Source organism: Gastrolobium bilobum, unplaced genomic scaffold (assembly GCF_033153095.1).
Source record: "Gastrolobium bilobum isolate Gb01-03AN ecotype WA unplaced genomic scaffold, APGP_CSIRO_Gbil_v1 utg7360, whole genome shotgun sequence".
NCBI lineage: Eukaryota > Viridiplantae > Streptophyta > Magnoliopsida > Fabales > Fabaceae > Gastrolobium > Gastrolobium bilobum.
In genome coordinates, this window is record NW_026898299.1 from 324,641 (window position 1) to 345,798 (window position 21,158).

General features: G+C 34.0%; 1 protein-coding gene across 1 annotated transcript; it reads right to left on the minus strand.

The window, feature by feature from the left end:
• Nucleotides 1-1,113: 1,113 nt before the first annotated feature.
• On the minus strand, nt 1,114-5,038 carry LOC133314690 (uncharacterized). Its single transcript, XM_061516210.1, has 5 exons — nt 4,785-5,038; nt 3,725-3,863; nt 2,923-2,954; nt 2,000-2,086; nt 1,114-1,581 (listed from the first exon to the last, which is right to left on the minus strand). Exons 1-5 carry the CDS (start codon nt 4,998-5,000, stop codon nt 1,447-1,449), a joined length of 609 nt encoding a protein of 202 aa, XP_061372194.1. The 5' UTR covers nt 5,001-5,038; the 3' UTR covers nt 1,114-1,446.
• Between the last annotated feature and the right edge of the window lie 16,120 nt (nt 5,039-21,158).

Here is a 21,158-nt window from a genome sequence, read left to right on the forward strand (position 1 = left end):
AGCGTAGAGCATCTCAACTCCTTTTTCCCATATATGCACTAAGCATTTTCACTCTATCACTCTCAATCTTCCTCCAATATACATAACCACCCATGAAACACATTATCCATTCTCTAAGTTATATCACTCTAACATCAAAGGGATATCAGTACCACTTTTATACATTCATCATTCACGCAACATCACTTCCTCAAAAAAATCTTAAAATACTCCTATAATACTGAAGACTTAGTACATCATTTACAAAAATTGGAAAAAAGTAATACAATATTCTACTCACCCGTTTATGGTTAATGCCACCTAAGTTTCACTTCCTTCCCTATATAGCCATATAGGGTCATTTCTCCCTATCAGTATCACTATCACTATCAATCTACAGATGATACGCACACCCTTTGCTCAGGGCCATTCACTACCAAACTCTGGTCCATTCCATACTATTAAGTTATTGCCTTCGTCATGTAGATTAACATCCTAGCTTCCATCAATTAGGCTAGATATCTCATAATCGAACACGCGCACAAGCACACACAATTGGGTGGGCTTGCTGTGCTGAGGGCTAGGCTTGTGTCTACTATTAGGTTTTGCTCTTATACAAAAAACCCATCAGGGTTTTTATGCATGCGAATAGCCTAAGAAGCCTAGGGTTAGGACTTTCTTGATACCCATATAAATAATCCTATTTTAGTCATGACTCATCATGTGTGTGACAGTCAAATCAGAAAACTGAAGCCCTAAAGCGCCTACACACTCCTCCCTTCCCTTTGCTTGGGAATAATCCGGAAGATAGGTCTTTCTGCAAGGAAATTTCACTCTGTTGCAAAGGAGAATCCACATATATAGTTGCAAGGATAACAAGCAGATAATGATAATGACACAAACACATTCACGCACAATCTGGATTCACCCTTTTAGTAGACAATTGGGTTAATTTGTGGTTATGGACCAAGTTAGGCAGCCCATATCATGTCCCATCTATTAAATTAAACCTGTTAATCACATGAACTTCTTCCACTTTCAGGAATAGTCCATTTAATTTTCGTAATCACTATTCTCCTACACAAGATGAAAAATCTTAAAAAAAATTGCTTCAGGTCACGGGTTCAAATTTGAAAAATAGTCTCTTTGAAGAAAAAATATAAGAATAAGACTCCATATAATTGTCCCTCACCTCTACTCTCCCAAAGTCAGGAAGTCTTGGACATTGAGATTTCACATTTTTAGTATTCTCAGCACAAGGTCATTCTACATTTATTACCTAATCGATCTGCAACAACCTAATCAACACATAAACATAACTATCACGCCACCTGTACATCACAATGAACCTTTTGAACAATCAGTTGCTGACAATATACAACTTAAAATCTCCTATCTTAACAGAAACTGAGATAATCAAATAAGACATAGGAATATTTGGATAACTTTCTCCACTGTTGTATACCTTCATGAGCGTTCATCCTTATCACCTACCGCATAACGATTTTGAGTGGCACTCAAGCCTGATGAGTGAAGTTGCTTTCTCTTCTTTACAAGATTTAATGCAGTTTTCCTATCATCTCGAGTTTCCTCATAATCAGGCTGCCAAAACAATAAACTTTGTTAAGTATCAAACTGAAGATGGATCAAAAGATGCATCTTTGGTGGTTCAGCTTAAGCATAAAAAGAAAAATTGCATACGCCAGTGGCAAGAGCAACATACTACAAAAAACCCACAGGCCCAAAATAAAATCTAGCGGACGTTCTCAGTTCTGCTAATTAAAATATAGAAGTCCTGACCAGCCAGTGAATAAATTATTCCAAACACAATCTCCAAAGTGCTTGTTTAACTGCATGTTTGATTTGTAAAATTATTCAACACTTTATTTATCCAATTATATTGGAATGTCAATTATAACCAGCCAATCTTCTAGTCCTTGATTCCTAAATATACATATCAATGCTGCTTAGAAAATTTGAGCCTCGTCAAACCCAAATAACAAGCATCGTGAAGACTAACCTTGAGAGCTAAAGCTCTGTCAAAGCTTTCAATAGCATTATCTGGCTCACCAAAATTCAGCTGTGCTCTGCCAAGTGTGACCCATGCCTGGAAGGATCAAGATTGAAATAAATGCATCAATTTGGAGACTTTAAAATGAAGTAGCATTGCTCTAGTAGGTATGACCATTGGTAATCCATAATTAAACTATCGCATAATTAAACTATGTCCTACACATACGTTTCACCAAAAATTTGGTATCAAACTATAAGCACAGTGACTGTATACCAAATCTAACATGGACAAAAAATAGAAGCAAACCCAGCATCAAAGAGGTTCATGCTGAATCAACCAAGCATTTTCAGGTTGACGTGAAGTTAGAGAATTCTATCTTAAACACGAGAAATATATAACAAGGTTCTGAATCTGGCAACTTGGGTCTGCAATGCTAATTCCTTTCCAGCAGTAGGTTGGCCTTATCACTTTTAAGCATACACATCAGAAGAACAGATATGAACCAGGTCTAAATGAAAATGAGTTTGAATATCAAATATGTATTCATACTCTAAGAAGTAATAGTTTATTTTTGGATATACTGAACAAAACAAGGCAAGAAGCCAATATTGCTTCAAATTGCAATCTGGAGGAAAATTTGGAGATCAAAATAAGGAAGCCCAATTATATGCATGAAATAGATCACATAGACACAGAAGGTCAATGTTTCTCTATTAAGTTGATAAATTTCTGAAGAGAATCTTTTAAATGCCACTCATCCATTATTAAACTATGATTATATATTTGCTTAGGCATAATTACTAATTGAAACTACTCAACAAAAATTGGAGCAGAAAAATGATACATAGAATTATCATCAATAGGAATGAATAATGCCAAAAATATAATGTTAAATTTTACAAGGCATATGCAAATAATGGAGATCAGACCTCAGCCCAGGATGGTTCCAATTCAGTAGCTCCTGCCCAGTAGAGAACATAAATTATCAAATTTCAAGCACTGAAGTGACTGAACGACTAAGAATTGAAATTCTATAATAAAAATCACCAGCAAATCCCCAAACACAAATAAATTTATAAATTAGCCCAGAACAGATCCACTTCATTGCCAAAATTAAATTCATTACAAATTGCTGAATATAAAATTCATATGGGAAAGATGAACTTTTTGAATTTGTCATTGAAAACAAGGGATTAGATAATACATATCACAGTTGTCAATCCCGTATAGTGGCACGAAGAAACTAACCCCAAAAATGTTATAGGGTACTAATAAGAACTGGACCAGAAAATAGTGGAAAATAGAGACAAAGAGGTGAACTTTTATTGAATATCACTCTTCCAAATTCTGAATCAAGGTGATTGCAGAATCAAGAGGGAAGATGGAAATGAATGAATATAGAGAATTAACTCTCCCAGCCCCAGGAAATACGAGAGTCCTGGCTCTCCCTCCCAAACTCTTTTCCCGAAACCAAAACTGATTTCTATTACTTCCCATCCTATTATTTATATCCTGTTATTTCTCTCTCTAACTAACTGTTACTATCTTGCCGTTCGGGGTCTGCTAAGTGCTGACAGTAATATAAAGACTATTGCTACTATCGCAGTGCAATTTCTTTATTAAGTATTCTAATTTCAAATTTCACCTCAAGAAACAGTTCATTTGGTAGTTTAAAATTTATAGTACACATTAAATAAACAAGATTAAGAAGAATATAGCGCGTGCACATACGAGTTGCAGCCTTTAAAGCATTCCAAGCATCTCCAATTTCTAGCAAAACTTGTGCCTTTTGTTCATGCAAAACTGGAACATCAGGTGCCAATGTAAGAGCAGTTTCCCATTTACCCAGCGCTTCCCGGTACTTCCCATCCTGCAAGAAAGAATATGGTATAAACTATGAAAAACAAGCACTGATATGAACATGCGACACAAAATGAACACGGACAAGGGGACACACCTAAAATGATTTTTATTACATCTCTAACAGATTTACGATATATCTAACAGTCTCATTTGTCAGTGTCATCCCAAATTACAAAATTGCAAGTAAAGTGCAAAAGAAACTGCCACCACCGCTATGTCCATACAGCTGAATAACATATAATGTCACATTACAACTTGGTGAAAGAAGACTCATCACCAATGATTTGATTATGACCTGAATTTATACTTTAAACAAATCATTATTATTGATAGACTAACACTGTTTTGATGTAGCTTATATTTGCATAGCCTGAGAAAGAACTAGGATAAATGGTAAGTTTGGAGATGAAAAAAGAGAAAAAAAAAAAAAACTTAAATGGGCGAAGAGTGTGGTTCAATTTCGAATCCATCATCATTGATTGTACCATAAAAATTCAAAGGAACATAAAAGGGAGGTTTATGGCAAGGTTTTCATACTCCAAGTCTCTAACTCTTGATTACAATAAAAGCATCTGAAGTCAGCCATATAATATAAACTTTCCATGCTCAACTTTCAGGTGAAGAAGTACTGCAAAGTGGACTAATTTTTTTTTTTTTTTTGGATAACACAAAGTGGACTAATTTTGATTCCTCCCATGATCCCAATATTGGTTTTCATATTAATTCCATTTTTGCCACTACCATTCAGGCAAGAAGAAAAGAACATAAACTTTTCTGCTAATTACAAATTGGGTGACCCTTGATTCATTAAATTGATTAATGTTTACAAAAAAAAAAAAAAAAGCAATTTCATTTACACAGCTTTCATAATTATATGTCTCCTTAGCTTTAGTACATAATCAAAAAAGGACCAAAAAAAAAAAAATACCACAGCAAGGTTGTCTCCTTGAGCTTGAAACTCCTTAGCGAGTTGTCTTGCTTTCTCCAAGTCAGAGTGTTGGGACTGTTCAGGATTGGGAGCATGTAATCCATCACCATCTTCTTCAGCATCGTTGTTCTTTTGTGGAAAGGGTTGGTCCTCAATGAAGTATGACAACGCTGGCAAACAAAGCTTCTTCTTCTTGTTCTTCCATGTCACTTTCATTTCCACCGCTTCTTCTCTCTTCAACCATACTCTTTCACTTCTCTCTTACATCCTTCTCTGCTCTTCCCAGTTTGGGCCTCTTCATGTTTGTCCGGAGATCGCGCCCTTGATTTGGCCCAATAGTCCAAATTACTCTAAACTGACCCAGTAAAATAATTAATGAAAAAACAATTATTTTTTTATTAAAACTTTTGTTTTGAGAATAAAATAAATTAAGCTAAACACGCATTATATTTGTGTTTGATGAATACTGAATGACACTACAAATAGAACAATACAATAAAAATTCTTGAGTCATAAAGTTAAGTTTTTTGTTTTTAATTATTTAATTGAATAATGTACAAGTACTCGATAGAATAACCTAAAACTCTTTATAATACTCTTTGTATTGTCTTTGTTTAAGGTGTAATAGAATTGGAAAAATAAAACAACACGATTTTTTTTATCATAGACAAAATTTTATAACTTAATTTAATAGATAAAAAATCAGAGTTTCATACATTCCGCCAAACTACTTTTTATCAAATACTTATATTATTTGTTTACCAAAAAAAAAACATAAGATTTTAAAATCGAAAAAAATATTATTATTTTGTGTTATACTATCCTTTTTTTTTTAAGGAATCAAACAAACTCGATATACTTATATTATTTTTAATGGTCAAAATATTAGATTTTTTTTTTTGTAAAATATTTTACTATTTTTTTAAATTAAGGAATAATCTTTATTACGTTATCACAATCTTTCACATAAGTACTTAAATAAGTATTTAACATGTATAAAGTTGTAAGAATCGCATCAAATAATAATGTTTTGAGAATATAAAATATGACACGATAAACTGCGTTTACTTAAAATTTCTCCTTAATCATAAGCCGCTCAATGCTAGAACTAATGTCATACCTGCTTTGTCTTGAAATTCGACTAAAACGTATCGTGGTGTTTTAGGGTCTGTTTGGAGCACCTCATAAAGAAAATAGGATAAAATAATTTATTATATCCTACTTTTATCTCTTGTTTGGTGGGTTAATAGGATATGATTAGCTTATCCTATTGTCTCATCTTATCCAATCCAATACATGATTTCTTATTCTATGGGGGGAGTTGAGTTAGGATTCAACATGATATGATACTAATATTAGATATCCAATATATCATCACGCTATCCTATATATCTTCACGCTATCCAATATATTTGTATTTATTGCATTATATTTTATTTTTCCTTTCTCCTTCTTCATAATCTTATCAGATTGTTAATCAGGTGCTCATCAAACACAGGACATGATGTAGGCTTATCAGTCTCATATCATATCCTACTCTTATCAGTCTCATATCATATCCTATCATGTCCAAGAACCCTTAATTTATTGTCCTATGTATCCTACTTTTGTTTTGGTAATATTGTCCCATCTTACTTTAATTTGTTATGTAAAAGTTCACTGAATTATTAAAATCTCAAATCCCAATAAGAAAGTGTTATCAACCGGACAAAGGCGTACAATGTAACAGGTCCAAAAAATTCCTTCCTATAATAATAGATCAAGAATGGGGTTCATTATTTTTAAGAGTCCAGAATTCTATTAAAATAAATTATTTATAAATAAAAAGTTAAGCTAATAAGATATATGTATTCTAATTCTCTGTCTTTTAACTGTTATTGTATATATACCCAACATTTGCTATGCTTTCAATATTATTGTGCATAATAATCCACCCACCTTCAAAGACATATTCTCTATAAATATCTTAGAGAGGATACATAAATCCTATAGAATTTTTATTTTTTTTTGTACTTCAAAGGGGCAAAGGCCCAAAAAAACATTTACAAGATAGGAGCTTCAGAGTCCAACATAGGACCCAGCTCATCAGGTGCTACAGGCAACGAAATAAAGTTCTCCCTAGAGGAGAAAGCCAAGTTGGCTAATCTATCAGCACAAGCATTTTCATCTCTACCAATATGTTGAAAAACAACTTGCCAATTGTTGTTACACCAGGAATTATGAGGATGGGTTGTCAGGCTTGCTGCATAGGGGATCATGAACATCACTATTTCGCTACCTCCATAAAAACCAAATGGTGGTAACAAATATGTCCCTCCAGTCAAGAAGTTGGTAGTGGAGCCATCCCCTAAGAAGATTTTTACGCAGCCAATCTTTTAAAGGGAGTGTAGTAAAGTCCGAGGGTATCTTGCCAGCAAACCAGCTATTCCATAAGGGAATAGCTTTGCAGCAATCACGAAGTACATGAGTGATGTTTTCCACTTTGTTGTTACAGGCATGGCATAAAGAGGAGCCTCCCCATTTGGAAGTGTGGTCATGAGTGAAAATGCGACCATGGAAAACCATCCACACAAAAACACGTATTCTCTCAGGTCCTCTCCATTTCCAAATCAAGTTCCTCAAGGGATCAAGAGTTAAAGTATCAAATTTCATCTTTCTATAGTAGGCTACTTTGACCATATTCTTGTTGTTTGCATTGGAACTCCACGTCAAGTAGTCCTCACCTCTATCAACCGCCAGGGGAAGAGTAGCATGAATAGCTTGAACAGCCTCCATATTAACATACCTCTGTATAACTTCATAATTCCATCTTCTAGATTTGTGCTCCACCATATCAGCAACCTTAGAGTCTAAGTTCCAGATGTCAGCAGAAGGTAACATGTAATCAATAAGCATATTTTCTAGATTAGTCTATCTATCTTGCAAAAAGAGGATATCCTTACCATTCCCAACATTCCAGTGGAGGCTATCAAGGAAATCCTTCCAGATTCTGCCCACTCCTTTCCAAAGGTTTGAATCATACTGCTTAGTAATGAGGTGTCTTATAGTATCAGCTTTCCTCTCATATTTTTCGGTTAAGACTTGAACCCAAAGAGCTTCCTTACTATTGATAATCCTCCACGCAATTTTATGCATAAACGCTTCATTATGGATCTTTAGATTATGGATACCCAGACCCCCTGCACTTTTGGGTTTACACAAATTATCCCAAGCTATAAGGTGCACTTTCTTCTTCTCTCTTGTATCTCCCCAGATGAAGGAGCGTTGAATTTGTTCAATTTCATTGCAAATAGAGAGAAGGAGACTTCCATGTTGTATATGGCACCCAGGTATGGAGCTTAATACTGAGTTAGCCAGAGTCACACGACCTGCAAAGGAGAGAAGGTGGCTCTTCCAGCTTTAAAGTCGGGCTTATACACGATTGATAACATTGGAAAAATTTCTTCTTTTCCCTTGTTGCGACTCGGCAAGTGCATCGGTCATTAAGTAATAAAAGTGTACCGGAGTACGAGATTGTTCCCACGAGGATTGGGTTTTCAAACACTAGTTTGTTAATCGCGATTTAGTTGGACAATCAAGATTGAAATTAAGAGAATTGGAATTGAAAACAATTAATAACATGCAAATTAAAATTGAGAATTTAAAAAGCAATTGGAAAGATGATTGTTTTAAAGATTAAAAACAAGCGTAGTTAGGGTTTCGACTTCCCCCAATATCCTCTTTATGCAATGAATTAAATTGTCAAGAATCCGTTCTTAAAATAATGCCAATCAATTCTTTCTAAGTTAATTAGGGCTCAATTCCTTGTTACCCTAAATCTATGTGATCTTATAAGAACCCTAGTTCTCCGGTTATTCCCCAAGAAAACATGCATTAAGATCAAGAATTCAAAGATTGCACAATTATCCTATGTCTATCCTTAGATCACAAGGATTGTGATAAATTTACCATGTCAGGGTTAATGCTCCAACATTCCTATTGTCATACAATTTTCCTAAATCAATCTATAAGGAGCAAACTCATAGAAAGCATTAGAGACAGATAAATTTATTCAATTATCAAAAGAAAAGAATTCAGAGACAATTTAATTCAAAGCATACGATTTAATTGGGTTCCATCTACCCCTAAGTACATAAAAGTCTAGCCTAGCATACTGAATTAAAAAGCAATAGAAAAGAAAATATTTTTCCAAGCCTCCATTGGTGTGATGTACTCTTGGTTCCCCAGTGCTCCAACTCTCTGCAACAGGATTCCTCCTTTGGGTCTCTGTGTAATTCCTTGGTGTGTCTGTGAATGAGTGTGTTTCCTTGACAAATCCAAGTCTGATTCCAATAACCAATTTTAGACATGTAAGCTCAGGCCTTCATGAGCTGGGCCAAAGGTCTCTGGTTCATTTATGACCCCTAACTTTAGCGATAACCATTTCACTAATAAACCCATAAAAGGAGCTCGTAGGTTTTGAAAGTAATTAATTAGTTTTAAAACCTCCACCCATTCAATATTTTATTTGAGAATTTTCATAAGCTTTGCCAAATGTAAAATTCATTGTTTAATTTCGAATTTTTCTTTAATAACTTAGTATTGTCGAGTGATGGACGATATAATACTTTATTATAATTTTGAAATTATTAAGACACAATAGAATTCAATCATGCTTATCTCGTAGGGTCATACATGATTATTTTATTGATAGGCTCACAATGCGCCTAAAGGTTAAATTAATTTCTTAATTTAAATCTCCTACCATAATTATATAAGTCCAATATAATAAAATCTAATCATACTTATTCGGTGGGGCATCACATGATTATTTTATTAATGGTCCTATAGTGCGCTTGAAGGTTAAATTAATTTCTTAATATAAATCTCCTCCCATTCGACACAAGCAATTTTTCAATTTCCCAGAATTGTTCAATTTAGAGTAACCATTGTTTAATTTCCAAATTTATGCTTAGCATCCAAGCATTACCGACGATGGGTTGTACAATACTTTACTAAATTTTTGAAATCATTAAGGTCCTAAAATTCGGTCATGATAGGTAGCTTGTGCTTTACATATGACCATTTTAGTAGACCATAATTTACTTGCAAAATAAACAGTTCTTTTAGGAAATTTTTAATTATTTATCTAGATTTAAATTATCCTAAAAATTGACTTAATTATTAATCTAGATATAGGAGTCATAATAATTGTCATTTATGAAGATAATTTGAAATCAAAATAATTACCATAACGATTATTAAATTATTACATTTATTATGCATATATTTTGAAAATCAGAATTAATGTCATAATGATCATTAATCCAACCTATCAAATATAATAACCATTACATTTAAATTTTGAAATATAAATTAATTACCATAATGACTATTAATCTAGTCATACAAACATAACAGTCATCATGCTCATGTAATTAACAAGTTATGCAACAATATGGCACCACCTACTCTATATTATGGGTGTTCATCAACCGAGTCAAACCGCGGTGACCGAACCGAAAAATCAATAACCGAAAACCGAAAATCGAAAAATATTGCAAAATTTAATTGGATTGAATCAGTTTTTGGTTTGGTCGGTGAAAACCGATCTAATCTAAACCAATCCAATGATTCTCTAATCTTACCCTCCACATACTTGGGCCTATTCCTCAAACATAGCTCAAAAATCATATAGCAAAATTTTAAACCCAAAATCCATTAACCCATCAGTTTCTAAACGCAGGAGAAAATATAATTCTAATTAAATATAAAATTCTAGATAAATAATAATTGCATGGAAAATCGTAATCGAATATGAAATTTAGGGTCCTAATCAAATATAATATCTTAATAATATGTTTTTCCATTCTGAGTTGTGCTTGATCTATGTAATGCTTTTTTTTGGGGTTAAATACATCATATATTTTTATTGCATGGATTATTGAATTTTTTTTGCTAGAGGTAAAACAATGTTGTCAATTTCATCATGTTGTTAATGTTTTTTTGTCCTTGATCTATGTTATGCTTTTGATCTATGTTACTCCGTATCTCAGGCAACCACATTGTAAAATTTTTGTTGGAGGTAAAAGATTATAATTCAACTTTTTGTTGTACTATATTGAAAATTAGATTATCGGTTACTAATGCTTCTAGATTGCACAATAATCATCATACAAACTTTACAAAGCCAATACTTACAAATAATATGTTATTTGCACAATAATCATCATACAAATTTTAGACATTTCAAAAAATCGAAAACCGATACAATCCAAATCGAATAAAATTGAATTGGATCAAATTTGAAAATAATCCAAATCGGATAGATGATTACATAATCAAACTGAAGGGATTGGATCGAATGATTTTTGCTTCCAAAACTAATCCAATCCAGACTGTGAACACCCCTACTCTATATGGCATGTTATCACATCAAGCATGTTATCAATCATACAATTCATCCATTCATAAAAATAAAATAATTATAAAATGAACTTTAAACCGTGGTTTCCTAGAGTAAAATAAAATAAAATTACAAGCCACTATTTGATGGCGAAAATATTCTCTGACTTGCACTATTATTTTCCTCCTTCTTTCTGGGTCCATAAGGTTTTGGTTCAAGCCTTTTGACAACCATGAGCTTAAAGGCCTAAAATACCCAAAACTGGCAAGAAAACCTAACATCTTTCTTGGAAACCCTAACCATTACGACTGTTGCGCCTTCGTATGACATCCGATTGATACAAAATTTACAGGCACGACCATCTTGATGAGATGAATCCACGACCATCAGAATCGCCCCAAACAGAGCTCCATGCACCCTATCTTCCGCAGAGAGTGAAGCCCACTCGCAGAGACTTCCAGTGGAGAGTGATGGAGAGTCCGACCTCCGTTTTGCGTGATTCAATTGTTGTTTGACTCAATTTTTCGTTCTAAATCTTTCTACGGTCTCAAATTTTCAATTGAAAGTCATATTCATCACAAACAAGTGCAAAATAGTCGTGAATGTCTTCTTTTTGCATCTTCTTGGTCTTCTTTCATTACAATTTTGTAATACAACCAAAATATATTAAAAATTGAAATAAAAAATCAAGGAGAAAACCTAATCATAAATGATTAGCCTCCTTGTTACAACCCAAGAAAATACAACCAAATCTCTACCATGGATTAAAGCCTAAAAACGAAATAAAAGCATCAATTTTTATAAAAAAGAATTATAAGGATACACATACCAATATATAATAACGAATATACAACCCTAGGTGCTATATTTTACTATGCTAATTAATTACATAAATAATAATAAATCAAAAAACTAGATCCACCTTCAAACACGGAATGCGGGATACCAATTGTTGGTCACTTTGCAATTACCACTCGGGAGCACACGTCCTCTCTAATATGGCCATTAACCCTTCATCTCCCTTCTACGGGAATCATTATAACAAGGAAAAAATGTGTATCATTTTAAAGGATATAAAGTTATGTCATTTTAAGGAAGAAAAAAAATAGATAAAAGGAGGAGAGAGTTGACAAAAAATATAAAGATGTAGATTCTACTTCTTTATGAGAATAAAATTATGACATATCTTATGTTATTTAAAAAGATAAATATTTTTCTCTTATAACAATACATGAAAGATTGATAAAAAAAAAAAGACACGGAGATAGAACACCAAGTCTTTGTGGTAGGACAACATATGCTCCCTCAGTCACGCGCATTGAGTAAACCATTCTTGGCCACTTTGGTAATTACAGTGATCCAGAGCACAAAGTCATGTGCAATATGTGACCATTTTCTACTTCATCAACTTTCCAAAAATTACCAGCGCATCACACGAGAGAGAGAGGAATCTTTGAAGTAGGACCTACTTGGCTCAATCATGCCCATGTCAGGAAATCATCATTAAATCAATATTCTTTGCAGTATAACCATTTTCTACTTCATCAACTTTCCAACAATTACCATCGCATCACACGATAGAGAGAGAGCAAAATCTTTGAAGTAGGACCTACTTTGCTCAATCATGCCCATATCAGGAAATCATCATTAAATCAATATTCTTGGAGGAGAAAATAAAGAGTATGTTTGAATGTGTTTTTAGTTTTTTAGTTTTTAAAAATTGTTTTGAGGATAAATTTTGAAAATTGATTTTGAGAGTAAATAATAATAAAATTTGTTTGAATATAGTTAATTTTAAAGTTATAAAGAAGTTGTAGTTATTTACAAAAATATTATTAATGAATTCTCATATTTATAAGATTGTCATCGCAAAATAATTTAAAATAAAAATAAAAATTGATTTAATTACGAAAATGTTATTAATAAATCTCCATATTTATAAGAATGCCGCCACAAAAACAAGAAAACAACTTTGGAAAACATCCTGCTATTATTTTGCTTTTTCAGTTTTTAAAACAAATAAACAGACACTGTTCTCAAAACAACAAATAGCATGAAAACATTCTTTTCAAACAAGATTTTTTGTTTTATTGTTTTTAAGATTTAAAAGCTGTTCTGGAGAACATAAATCAATAAGAGCGTTTAGTTTTTTTCTCTTTCTCCATGAAGGAGAATCGTGACCATTCAATACCATATTTTATGCTGCACATGTTCTTCCATCTTTCTTATAAATTAGTTGATACGAACAAATTTAAGATTCTCATGTATGAACATGTCTAACCATAGTTATAACTCATCAATCATTTATTGATTTTTTATTTGGATCCTCCTCGTCTTTCTTGTCAATCAGAAGCATACAGTAATTTTTTCTTCGTCTTCTGTATTTGAATAATTCTTTTTAGGTAATCATGTTCTATTATAAGTACCTAAATGAGTAATTAACATGTATAAAGTTGCAAGAATCGTATAAAATAATAATGATGAGAATATAAAATATGACATGATAAACTACGCTTACTATATCTACCAAAAATAAAATAAAATTACGCTTACTTAAAATTTCTCCTTGTCCTATCCTACTTTAATTTAATATGTTAAAGGTCAATGAATTATTAAAATCTTAAATTCCAATAAGAGAGGATATAATTTGATGAAACAAGTAACTGAAATCTTAAAGCATCCTTCTCTCAAACGGGTGTAAATGTAATACCATAAAAAGGTCGGTGGAGAGAAGGATGCTTTAACTTATTCTTGTCTTTGTCCCTTCTCATTGTATTGTGGTACGTATGCTTATTTCCAAAGTTGAAACTACCCCGAAAATGTAATGACACATTAATGTGAATTGTTGAAATTAAAGTTTTCTGCAATGAGCACGTCAACTTCAAGCAATCTAGCTAACTTTTGAACATCCATCAACACTAAAGTTGAAAGTTTGAAGAGTTTATTCCTTCCTTTTTCTTCTATATCCTCGTGCTAGCTTCTAAGATTCTCATCCTTTTTATAAAGTCTAATAACTAACACCATCAGTAATCAATCTTGCATCCGCCTAAATCTTCCCCATCTTTATTGTCATAAAGCAAAATATCCAAAAGAGAAATTCAACTGAAAGGCAAATAGGCCCTTTATCTCAATGACTCTTCTAGGAAAAAACAATGTATCTTTAAGGGAAAAGTGTTTATCCTTTTAAATGACACAACTTATATCCTTTTATTCTCATAAAGAGGTGAAACCCACACCTTTTATATTTTTTTGTCCACTCTCTCTCCTCCTTTATCTATCTCTTTCTCTCACTTGACACAACTTTACATCCTTTAAAATGATACCCACTTTTCTCTATCTTTAATAATGTAATGTATTTTCAAAAATCATTTATTTCTTTGAAATATTATGTCTTAATTTATAACGATGTATCTTTAAATTTTTTTGACCGTGTTCAATGTTTCTTGATAAATATTATATCTTAGATATGTTTTACACCTAACATTTATAGTTTAGGGTTTACAGAAAAAGAAAAATAATAATTTACAGAGTTAAATTTATTATTATTATTATTATTATTAAAAAACATGTTGGGAAAGTCATGACCAACTTTCCAAATTCCAATATATATATATGTATAACTTAGACTACTTCGGGAAACATAGCCTACCGAGAGAAACAAAAATAGATTGCGAGACCAAGTTGGATGAAAACCATGGTGGCCTTGGGTGGGGAAGAGCACCAGAAGGTGGTGAAGATGCATACCAAGTCAGAGACACAGGTTAATGACCTGCGCAACTGCAAGACCAATGCAACTGTCATTCCAGCTCCCAGAAAATTGGTGAAGAGAATGATGTTCGATACCATGGTCGATTTTCTCACTCGTTTGTTTTCCTTTCCTTCTCTGAAGGAAAACAAGGTCCGTCACATGTTGAATTAGTTGATAAAATGCATCGAATTATATATGTAATTACTGTGAATGAAGGTTATTTGGCTTGCTTTTGTAGTTACTATAATACTGAATTTCAGAAGCCTCTAGCTCTTGCGCTTTTGATTCTCCATTTATAATTATTCAGTGTTATATATGCAGCCTTATTTTCAATGCTGATGATGGCTTTTAGTGCTTAGCATTCAGTGTTGGGTCTTAGCGTAAGTATTACAATATTGGGTATTAACATTTTCAATATGTATATTGGGAGAGTTTAATAATATTTGTAAAGAATCACGTAAATCAAATTGTGGTAGCTCAGTTGGCGCATGAGAACTGAGCAGGTAGGAAGGTGGAAGTGAGAACATATGTTCGATCCTCCCCAGTACCACATTTGGAAGGGGGTTTAAAGTTTTAATCCTGGACCCCTATCGAATCGGACTAGTCACGAAACAATGAACCGATTAAAATATTTCAAAAATAAAATAAAATCACATCAACTATATATGACTAGAGATAACGCGTTTATTTCACTGTTGGATGGGGACATGGCTATTAACTACGAATTTGGCCTCTCTATAGTGGCCCTTCTGGAATCCCTTTCTCAAGTACTGTTTGCGAAAAGGGTTGCTTCGTCGTTCTTCGATATAATTTGTAGTAAAAAAAGTTGTTACCTCACTATATTTACATACCGCGTACTTTAATCAAAATAGACCTAGATTTACTAGTCAAACAGAGGAACACCGAACCACCGATGGCGATCTATACCTATGTCAAAAAATTTGAGTTCGATTCCAAGCCTTTCAACGTCAGAAGGTGCAATCTTGGGTCCTCGGGTTTCAAAGCAAGGGTACATCATATGATTTCCTTTTAACAGTCAGGACTTGATTTCGTTCCTTTGTTTTTTTGGGTTTTATCAGAGTACGTTGTAAGAAAAGTGATTGTGTAATGTCATAGAGATTCGTTTTACGTGTTTTAATTTTTTATTTTTATTTTTGCTTTAAAAAATGTGAGCCCCACGAAATGTTGTGTGTAGAAAACTTTTTTGTGTCATATTAAAGGACAAAACGAAAACCCTTGTTTTTTATTAGCGATTATGACTAACATTAATTTCAAGGTATTTGTCATTCTTAGAGGCTTGCATATCATGTCCATTTCTCCTTGTTGATTTTTTTTTTTTTCAAACACACATTCTATTATATAAAACTTGGGTTTAATTATTATTTCTCATATTATAAGAGATAAATTTATCTTCTTCTCATATGGATCCATATGAGCCCACACACTTTTACGTGTCTGTAGGAGATAAATTTATTTTCTATAACATGAAAAATACTATACCCAAAAAACTTAAAGAAGAAAATTATCAAAATCTTTTGTTCATCGCGATTCTTTTTGAAAATGAGTTTTCAACCTAAAGGGTTTGCGTTCATATACTTAGGGACTAAGTTTGTGTTAAATAAAATTGAAAATATTAGCACTAATAACTTAATAATAAATATTAGTGAGAAAAAGTCAAGCTCTAAATTTATAGTAGATGGAAAAATCATTCATTCTTTTGTGGTAAACATCTTTCATTTTAAGAGTCAAGTACTTTGAATTTTAAAAGCAAGAGATGTGCTTGATCAATCCTAATAAACTAACATTTTAGCCAACTTCCATTGACATTGAGTAGAGCCATTAATTGCGCATAAAATTCATTTCAATATATTTTTTTTTTCTAAATTATACTTACTAGTTTAGTATTATTATTTTTCTTCAAATGCTAAAGAAAAAAATATCAAAAAGTCTTTTTGAATTTTAAAATATAATTTATTTTTTTCTCTTATCATTTAATAGTTTTTTGTTCAAGCAATAAAAAATGTTAGGAAAATTTGTTAGCAAATGTAACGATTCTTTTTTTACTATAATTTGCCTTTAAAATTCAACATACATCTTATACCAATATTGCTTATAAAAGCAATTTTATATAAATATAAATTTAAAAAATTAGAAGGGAAAATATTTTTTCTTTTAAAAGACATAATTTTGTGTAGTGAAAATATTACACTGTTTTGTTATAATACTGTTTTACTATAATATCCAACCAATTATTTTTTTATTTATCAAAATTTACTTTTCAATTGATTAAATATTAGCTTTAATGTTTCTACAGTGAATACAGATAAATTATCTACATTGACTCCCAAAACGACGTCATTTTTGGGTTAAAAGATAAAAATTATAATAATAAAATATTATTACAACCCTAAAATAAATTATATTTACAAAAATACCTTGATTTCCTCCCCAAAATGGCGTCATTTTGGGCTCAATATAGATAACTTATCTACATTGATTGCAGAAAAAATGAACCCTTAAATATTACATTGAAACGCTCTTTTCGATTCATCAATCACTTGACTCGTCTGTTTCTAACCAGATAGGATCTTATGAGCAGTATAGCTCTCCCACGAGACCGCGTTATAATAATTCATTACCAATTGATTCACTAGGTGGTTACAATGACACATATCTTTTCCAATATTAATATGCATTACTAGTGACATTAAGGGTGTACATGACAATCATTCTGTTCTCTGGCACTATTTCTGAAAAGAAACAATTCTTTTCTATTTCTGTGCCTTGGAACAATTTCTGAGAAAAAATGTGTTTGATAACATGTTTTATTTTTATTCCGAGAATGAGAATTGTGTTTGATAACACAACAAATAATAGAATAAAAATTCTTTCCTATTAAGCATAATTTTTTTCGGATCATCACTTTTCCTTTTATATGGTGTGGTGGCGGCGGCGGCGGTAGTGGTGGTTGTAGTAGTGGCGTTGTGGTGGTGGTGATGGTAGCGATGAAGTCATGGTGGTGGTGGAGGAGGTGATTACATGGTGGTGGACTGGTGGTGGCGACAATAGTGGTAATGGTGGTGAAGGGATAGTAGTGGCGGCGACGACGGCGGTAATGGTGACAATGGCAGTGGTGGTAATGGTGTGGTGGTGGTGACGATAGTAGCTGCGGCGATGGTGGTGGTGATTCTAGTGATAATTGTGGTGGTGATGGTGACGGTGACAGTGACATAAAGGGGGTGGTGGTGATAGCAGTGGCCACAACGATTGTGTCGATGGTGGTGATGGTAACGACATGGTGGTGGTGGCAGTGGCGATGATGTAGTGGTGGTGGTGGTGCCAATGGCATGATAATGGTAGTGGTGGCAGCGGCAGTGGTGGTAATGGTGGCATAGATGCAGCGACGGCAATAACGGAGGTGGTGGGTGTAAGAACCCGCACCGTTAATTAAGGAAATTAATCAGTTAATTATGAGTTTAATGAGATAATTCCATAATTGACCCTAATAATTATTATGAGGCTCTAATAATTATAGTAAGTGAGTAATAATGCTGAAAGTCGCTTTTCTGACGAAAAGTGCAGATACCGATTCTGCTAGTCGGTATAAGTGCGTACCGGCAAGGTATCCCAGAAAATTATAATAAGTGCATGAATATTCCTAGAATAATATATAGGACTTGTAAAACGAGTTTCAAGTTAAAATAATGAGAACTGGTGCTAGAACTGATACTGGCTATGGAAAAGCGCGTACCGGAAAGGTGCTCCGAAAAAATATAAGAAAAATATGATAATTCTTGTAAAATTGAGTAGGTTAAGAATACTGAGTTTGGAATTAAAATGCAAAGCGTAGCAATTAAAGTTAATATTGTGTGTTTATTGCTTAAGTGACTATATATAGAGGGTTGCACACAACCCTAGGCTGATCCTCCAGCCTTGTATACGTGAGTTGGCTGCTGCCACCTTCCCCTCTCTTGGTCATTTTCGTTTTTATTTAGAAACCTCCAAAGACATCACCTTTCTTCATGATTTCTTCATCTAAACACCTTGGTTGAGTCTTGGGGTGAATGTTAAGCCTTCTTTTCTGAGTTGAGTGAGCTGCCTTGTGAGGTTAAGGTGCTGAGTCTTCTGAGTTGAAGGAGGCTCCAAGAAGCTTCCTTTGTGAGGAAAGGGCCAAGCTTTGGTAGCATTTTCGTGTGCAGTGGAAGTCTGAACCTTGGGAGTGTCAAGTGAGCTCCAAGAGCCTTTTGTTCTGAGTTTGAAGCTTGGGTATGTTGTACCAACCTTTAATCATGAGTTTAATGCTTAAAAATGGAACCTTGATGCATGTAATGAGCTAAGTTGACAACTTAAGGGTGGGTAAGGTTAAACACACCTAGAAATGCATGTTTAGGCTTCTGTAATTGGTAAAAATGGAACCTTGGAAGGATATCTTCGCGAAATGCAGAAACTGCATTCTGTCGCAAAATATTTGAATATTTGATCGTGAAATATCCGGATATGGATATCTGGATATTGATATCCAGATATGGATATCTGGATATTGATATCTAGATATGGGGATATGGATATCCGGATATTGATATCCGGATATTGCCAGTGAGATATCCGGATATTGATATCCGGATATGCCCCCGACATATATCCGGATATTCTGGGTTTGCGAGGAACAATAGCTTACTATTCATCCTGAACTGATGTTTGGGGGTTTGTGGACCCTAGATTGAGGAAGTTGAACTTCTATATTAATTGGACTAAGTCAGAATCAAGTGATTAAGGGCTTATGGCTTTGTGTGAAGCCTCAAGACGTAAAACATATAAGAAAGGCGTTGTCTTTATGATGTATGCTTGTTGTGCATGTTTATTGATTTATTATTGGTCCATATCAGATTGTGATTCTGCTGTGTTTGGACTTTGAGGATTGGTTGGACTCTTGGCTTGGAGTGTTAGCTTACAAGGTAAGCTTTCGTGTCCTCGGTTTAGCCATTGTGTAGTTCCACCGTGCCCCATGGGGGAATGGTTATATGTATGATGTGTTACATGCTTTGATATATTTGGAATGCTGTTGAGCTTTATGTGTAATGGCTTTTAATATGCATGTGTTGTTCCATCTTGACGGTAAGCCTGAGTATGTGGCGTCATACAAAATGGTGATCCGGGGTGGATGCAAGTGGCGTCTTGCACTATGTGTGGGTATTTGGCGTATATAAATCCTGTATTTCTCTGGCCAGTAGTATAGTATTGACACACATGACATGATTATCTGCTGCATTGCACTGTTTTAGAAATGATATTGAGGAACTGCTTTTGAACTTATATTGCACATGTAAGTGAGCTTGGGGTGGAAGATCCTTGAGGACCCCTTGTCTTACTGAGATTTCTTATTTAGAGATCTAACCCCACGTTTGGGGCACTTATTTCAGGTTCAGGTAATTTGGGGGCTGATGTCTCTGGCGGCAGAAGGCCAGAGCTTAGTTGATGATATTGCTGTTATTTATGCTGACATGTTGGATGCTGGTTATATCTGCTGATTTGATGTATTAGCTTACTTTTATTATGTTGCTGTTGTTGAGACGATGTGGGCTTTGTTGCCTTATTTGTGTGAGCATGGGGATTGTCCATGTCACTGATGTTAGTACTTATAGTTGGAGTTGTATAAACTGCGAGTTGGACCGGTCTACGTGTTGTAGTTCCGTGTCTAGAGACATACTTATATTATTTATGTTATGAGGTATTTCAGTTAGTTGTCTTTTGCAATCTACATACATGCAATATTTTATTAATCGATTCAATAAGCAAGCTGGTAATGATAATGACATCATAATTGAAAAGAAAAAGATATTCCACATTTTTAATTAAGCGCAGCTTAATACGATAGTATGATAACATTACCGGATATATACGGGTGTTACACTGGGGATGGTGGTGGCTGCGACGATGGTAATAATGATGACATGGTGGTGGCTGTGGCGGTGGTAGTGACATGATAATGGTAGTGGTTGCGACGGTGGTGGTGGTGGTGGTGACAGTAGTGTTTGCAACGATGGTGATGACATGGTGGCGGTGGTGGCGGTAATAGTGGTGGCGTGGAGGTGGTGGTGCTGATGGCAGTGGCTACGATGATGGTGGTGGTGGTGGTTGATGGTGGTAGTGATAATGGTGGTGACGGTGATGGTGGTGGTGGTACAACGATGGTAGCGGTGGTCGTGTCAGGATGGAGGTGGCAGTGGTGATGATGGTAGTG

What these genes read in the sequence shown, in the direction of transcription:
- LOC133314690 (XM_061516210.1), bottom strand. Translation starts at nt 5,000, where the DNA reads ATGAAAGTGACATGGAAGAACAAGAAGAAGAAGCTTTGTTTGCCAGCG. An exon ending in TGCTTTAAAGGCTGCAACTC is followed by an intron (nt 2,955 to 3,724) that starts GTATGTGCACGC and finishes TCTACTGGGCAG; the next exon opens with GAGCTACTGAATTGGAACCA. An exon ending in TGGAACCATCCTGGGCTGAG is followed by an intron (nt 2,087 to 2,922) that starts GTCTGATCTCCA and finishes TGATCCTTCCAG; the next exon opens with GCATGGGTCACACTTGGCAG.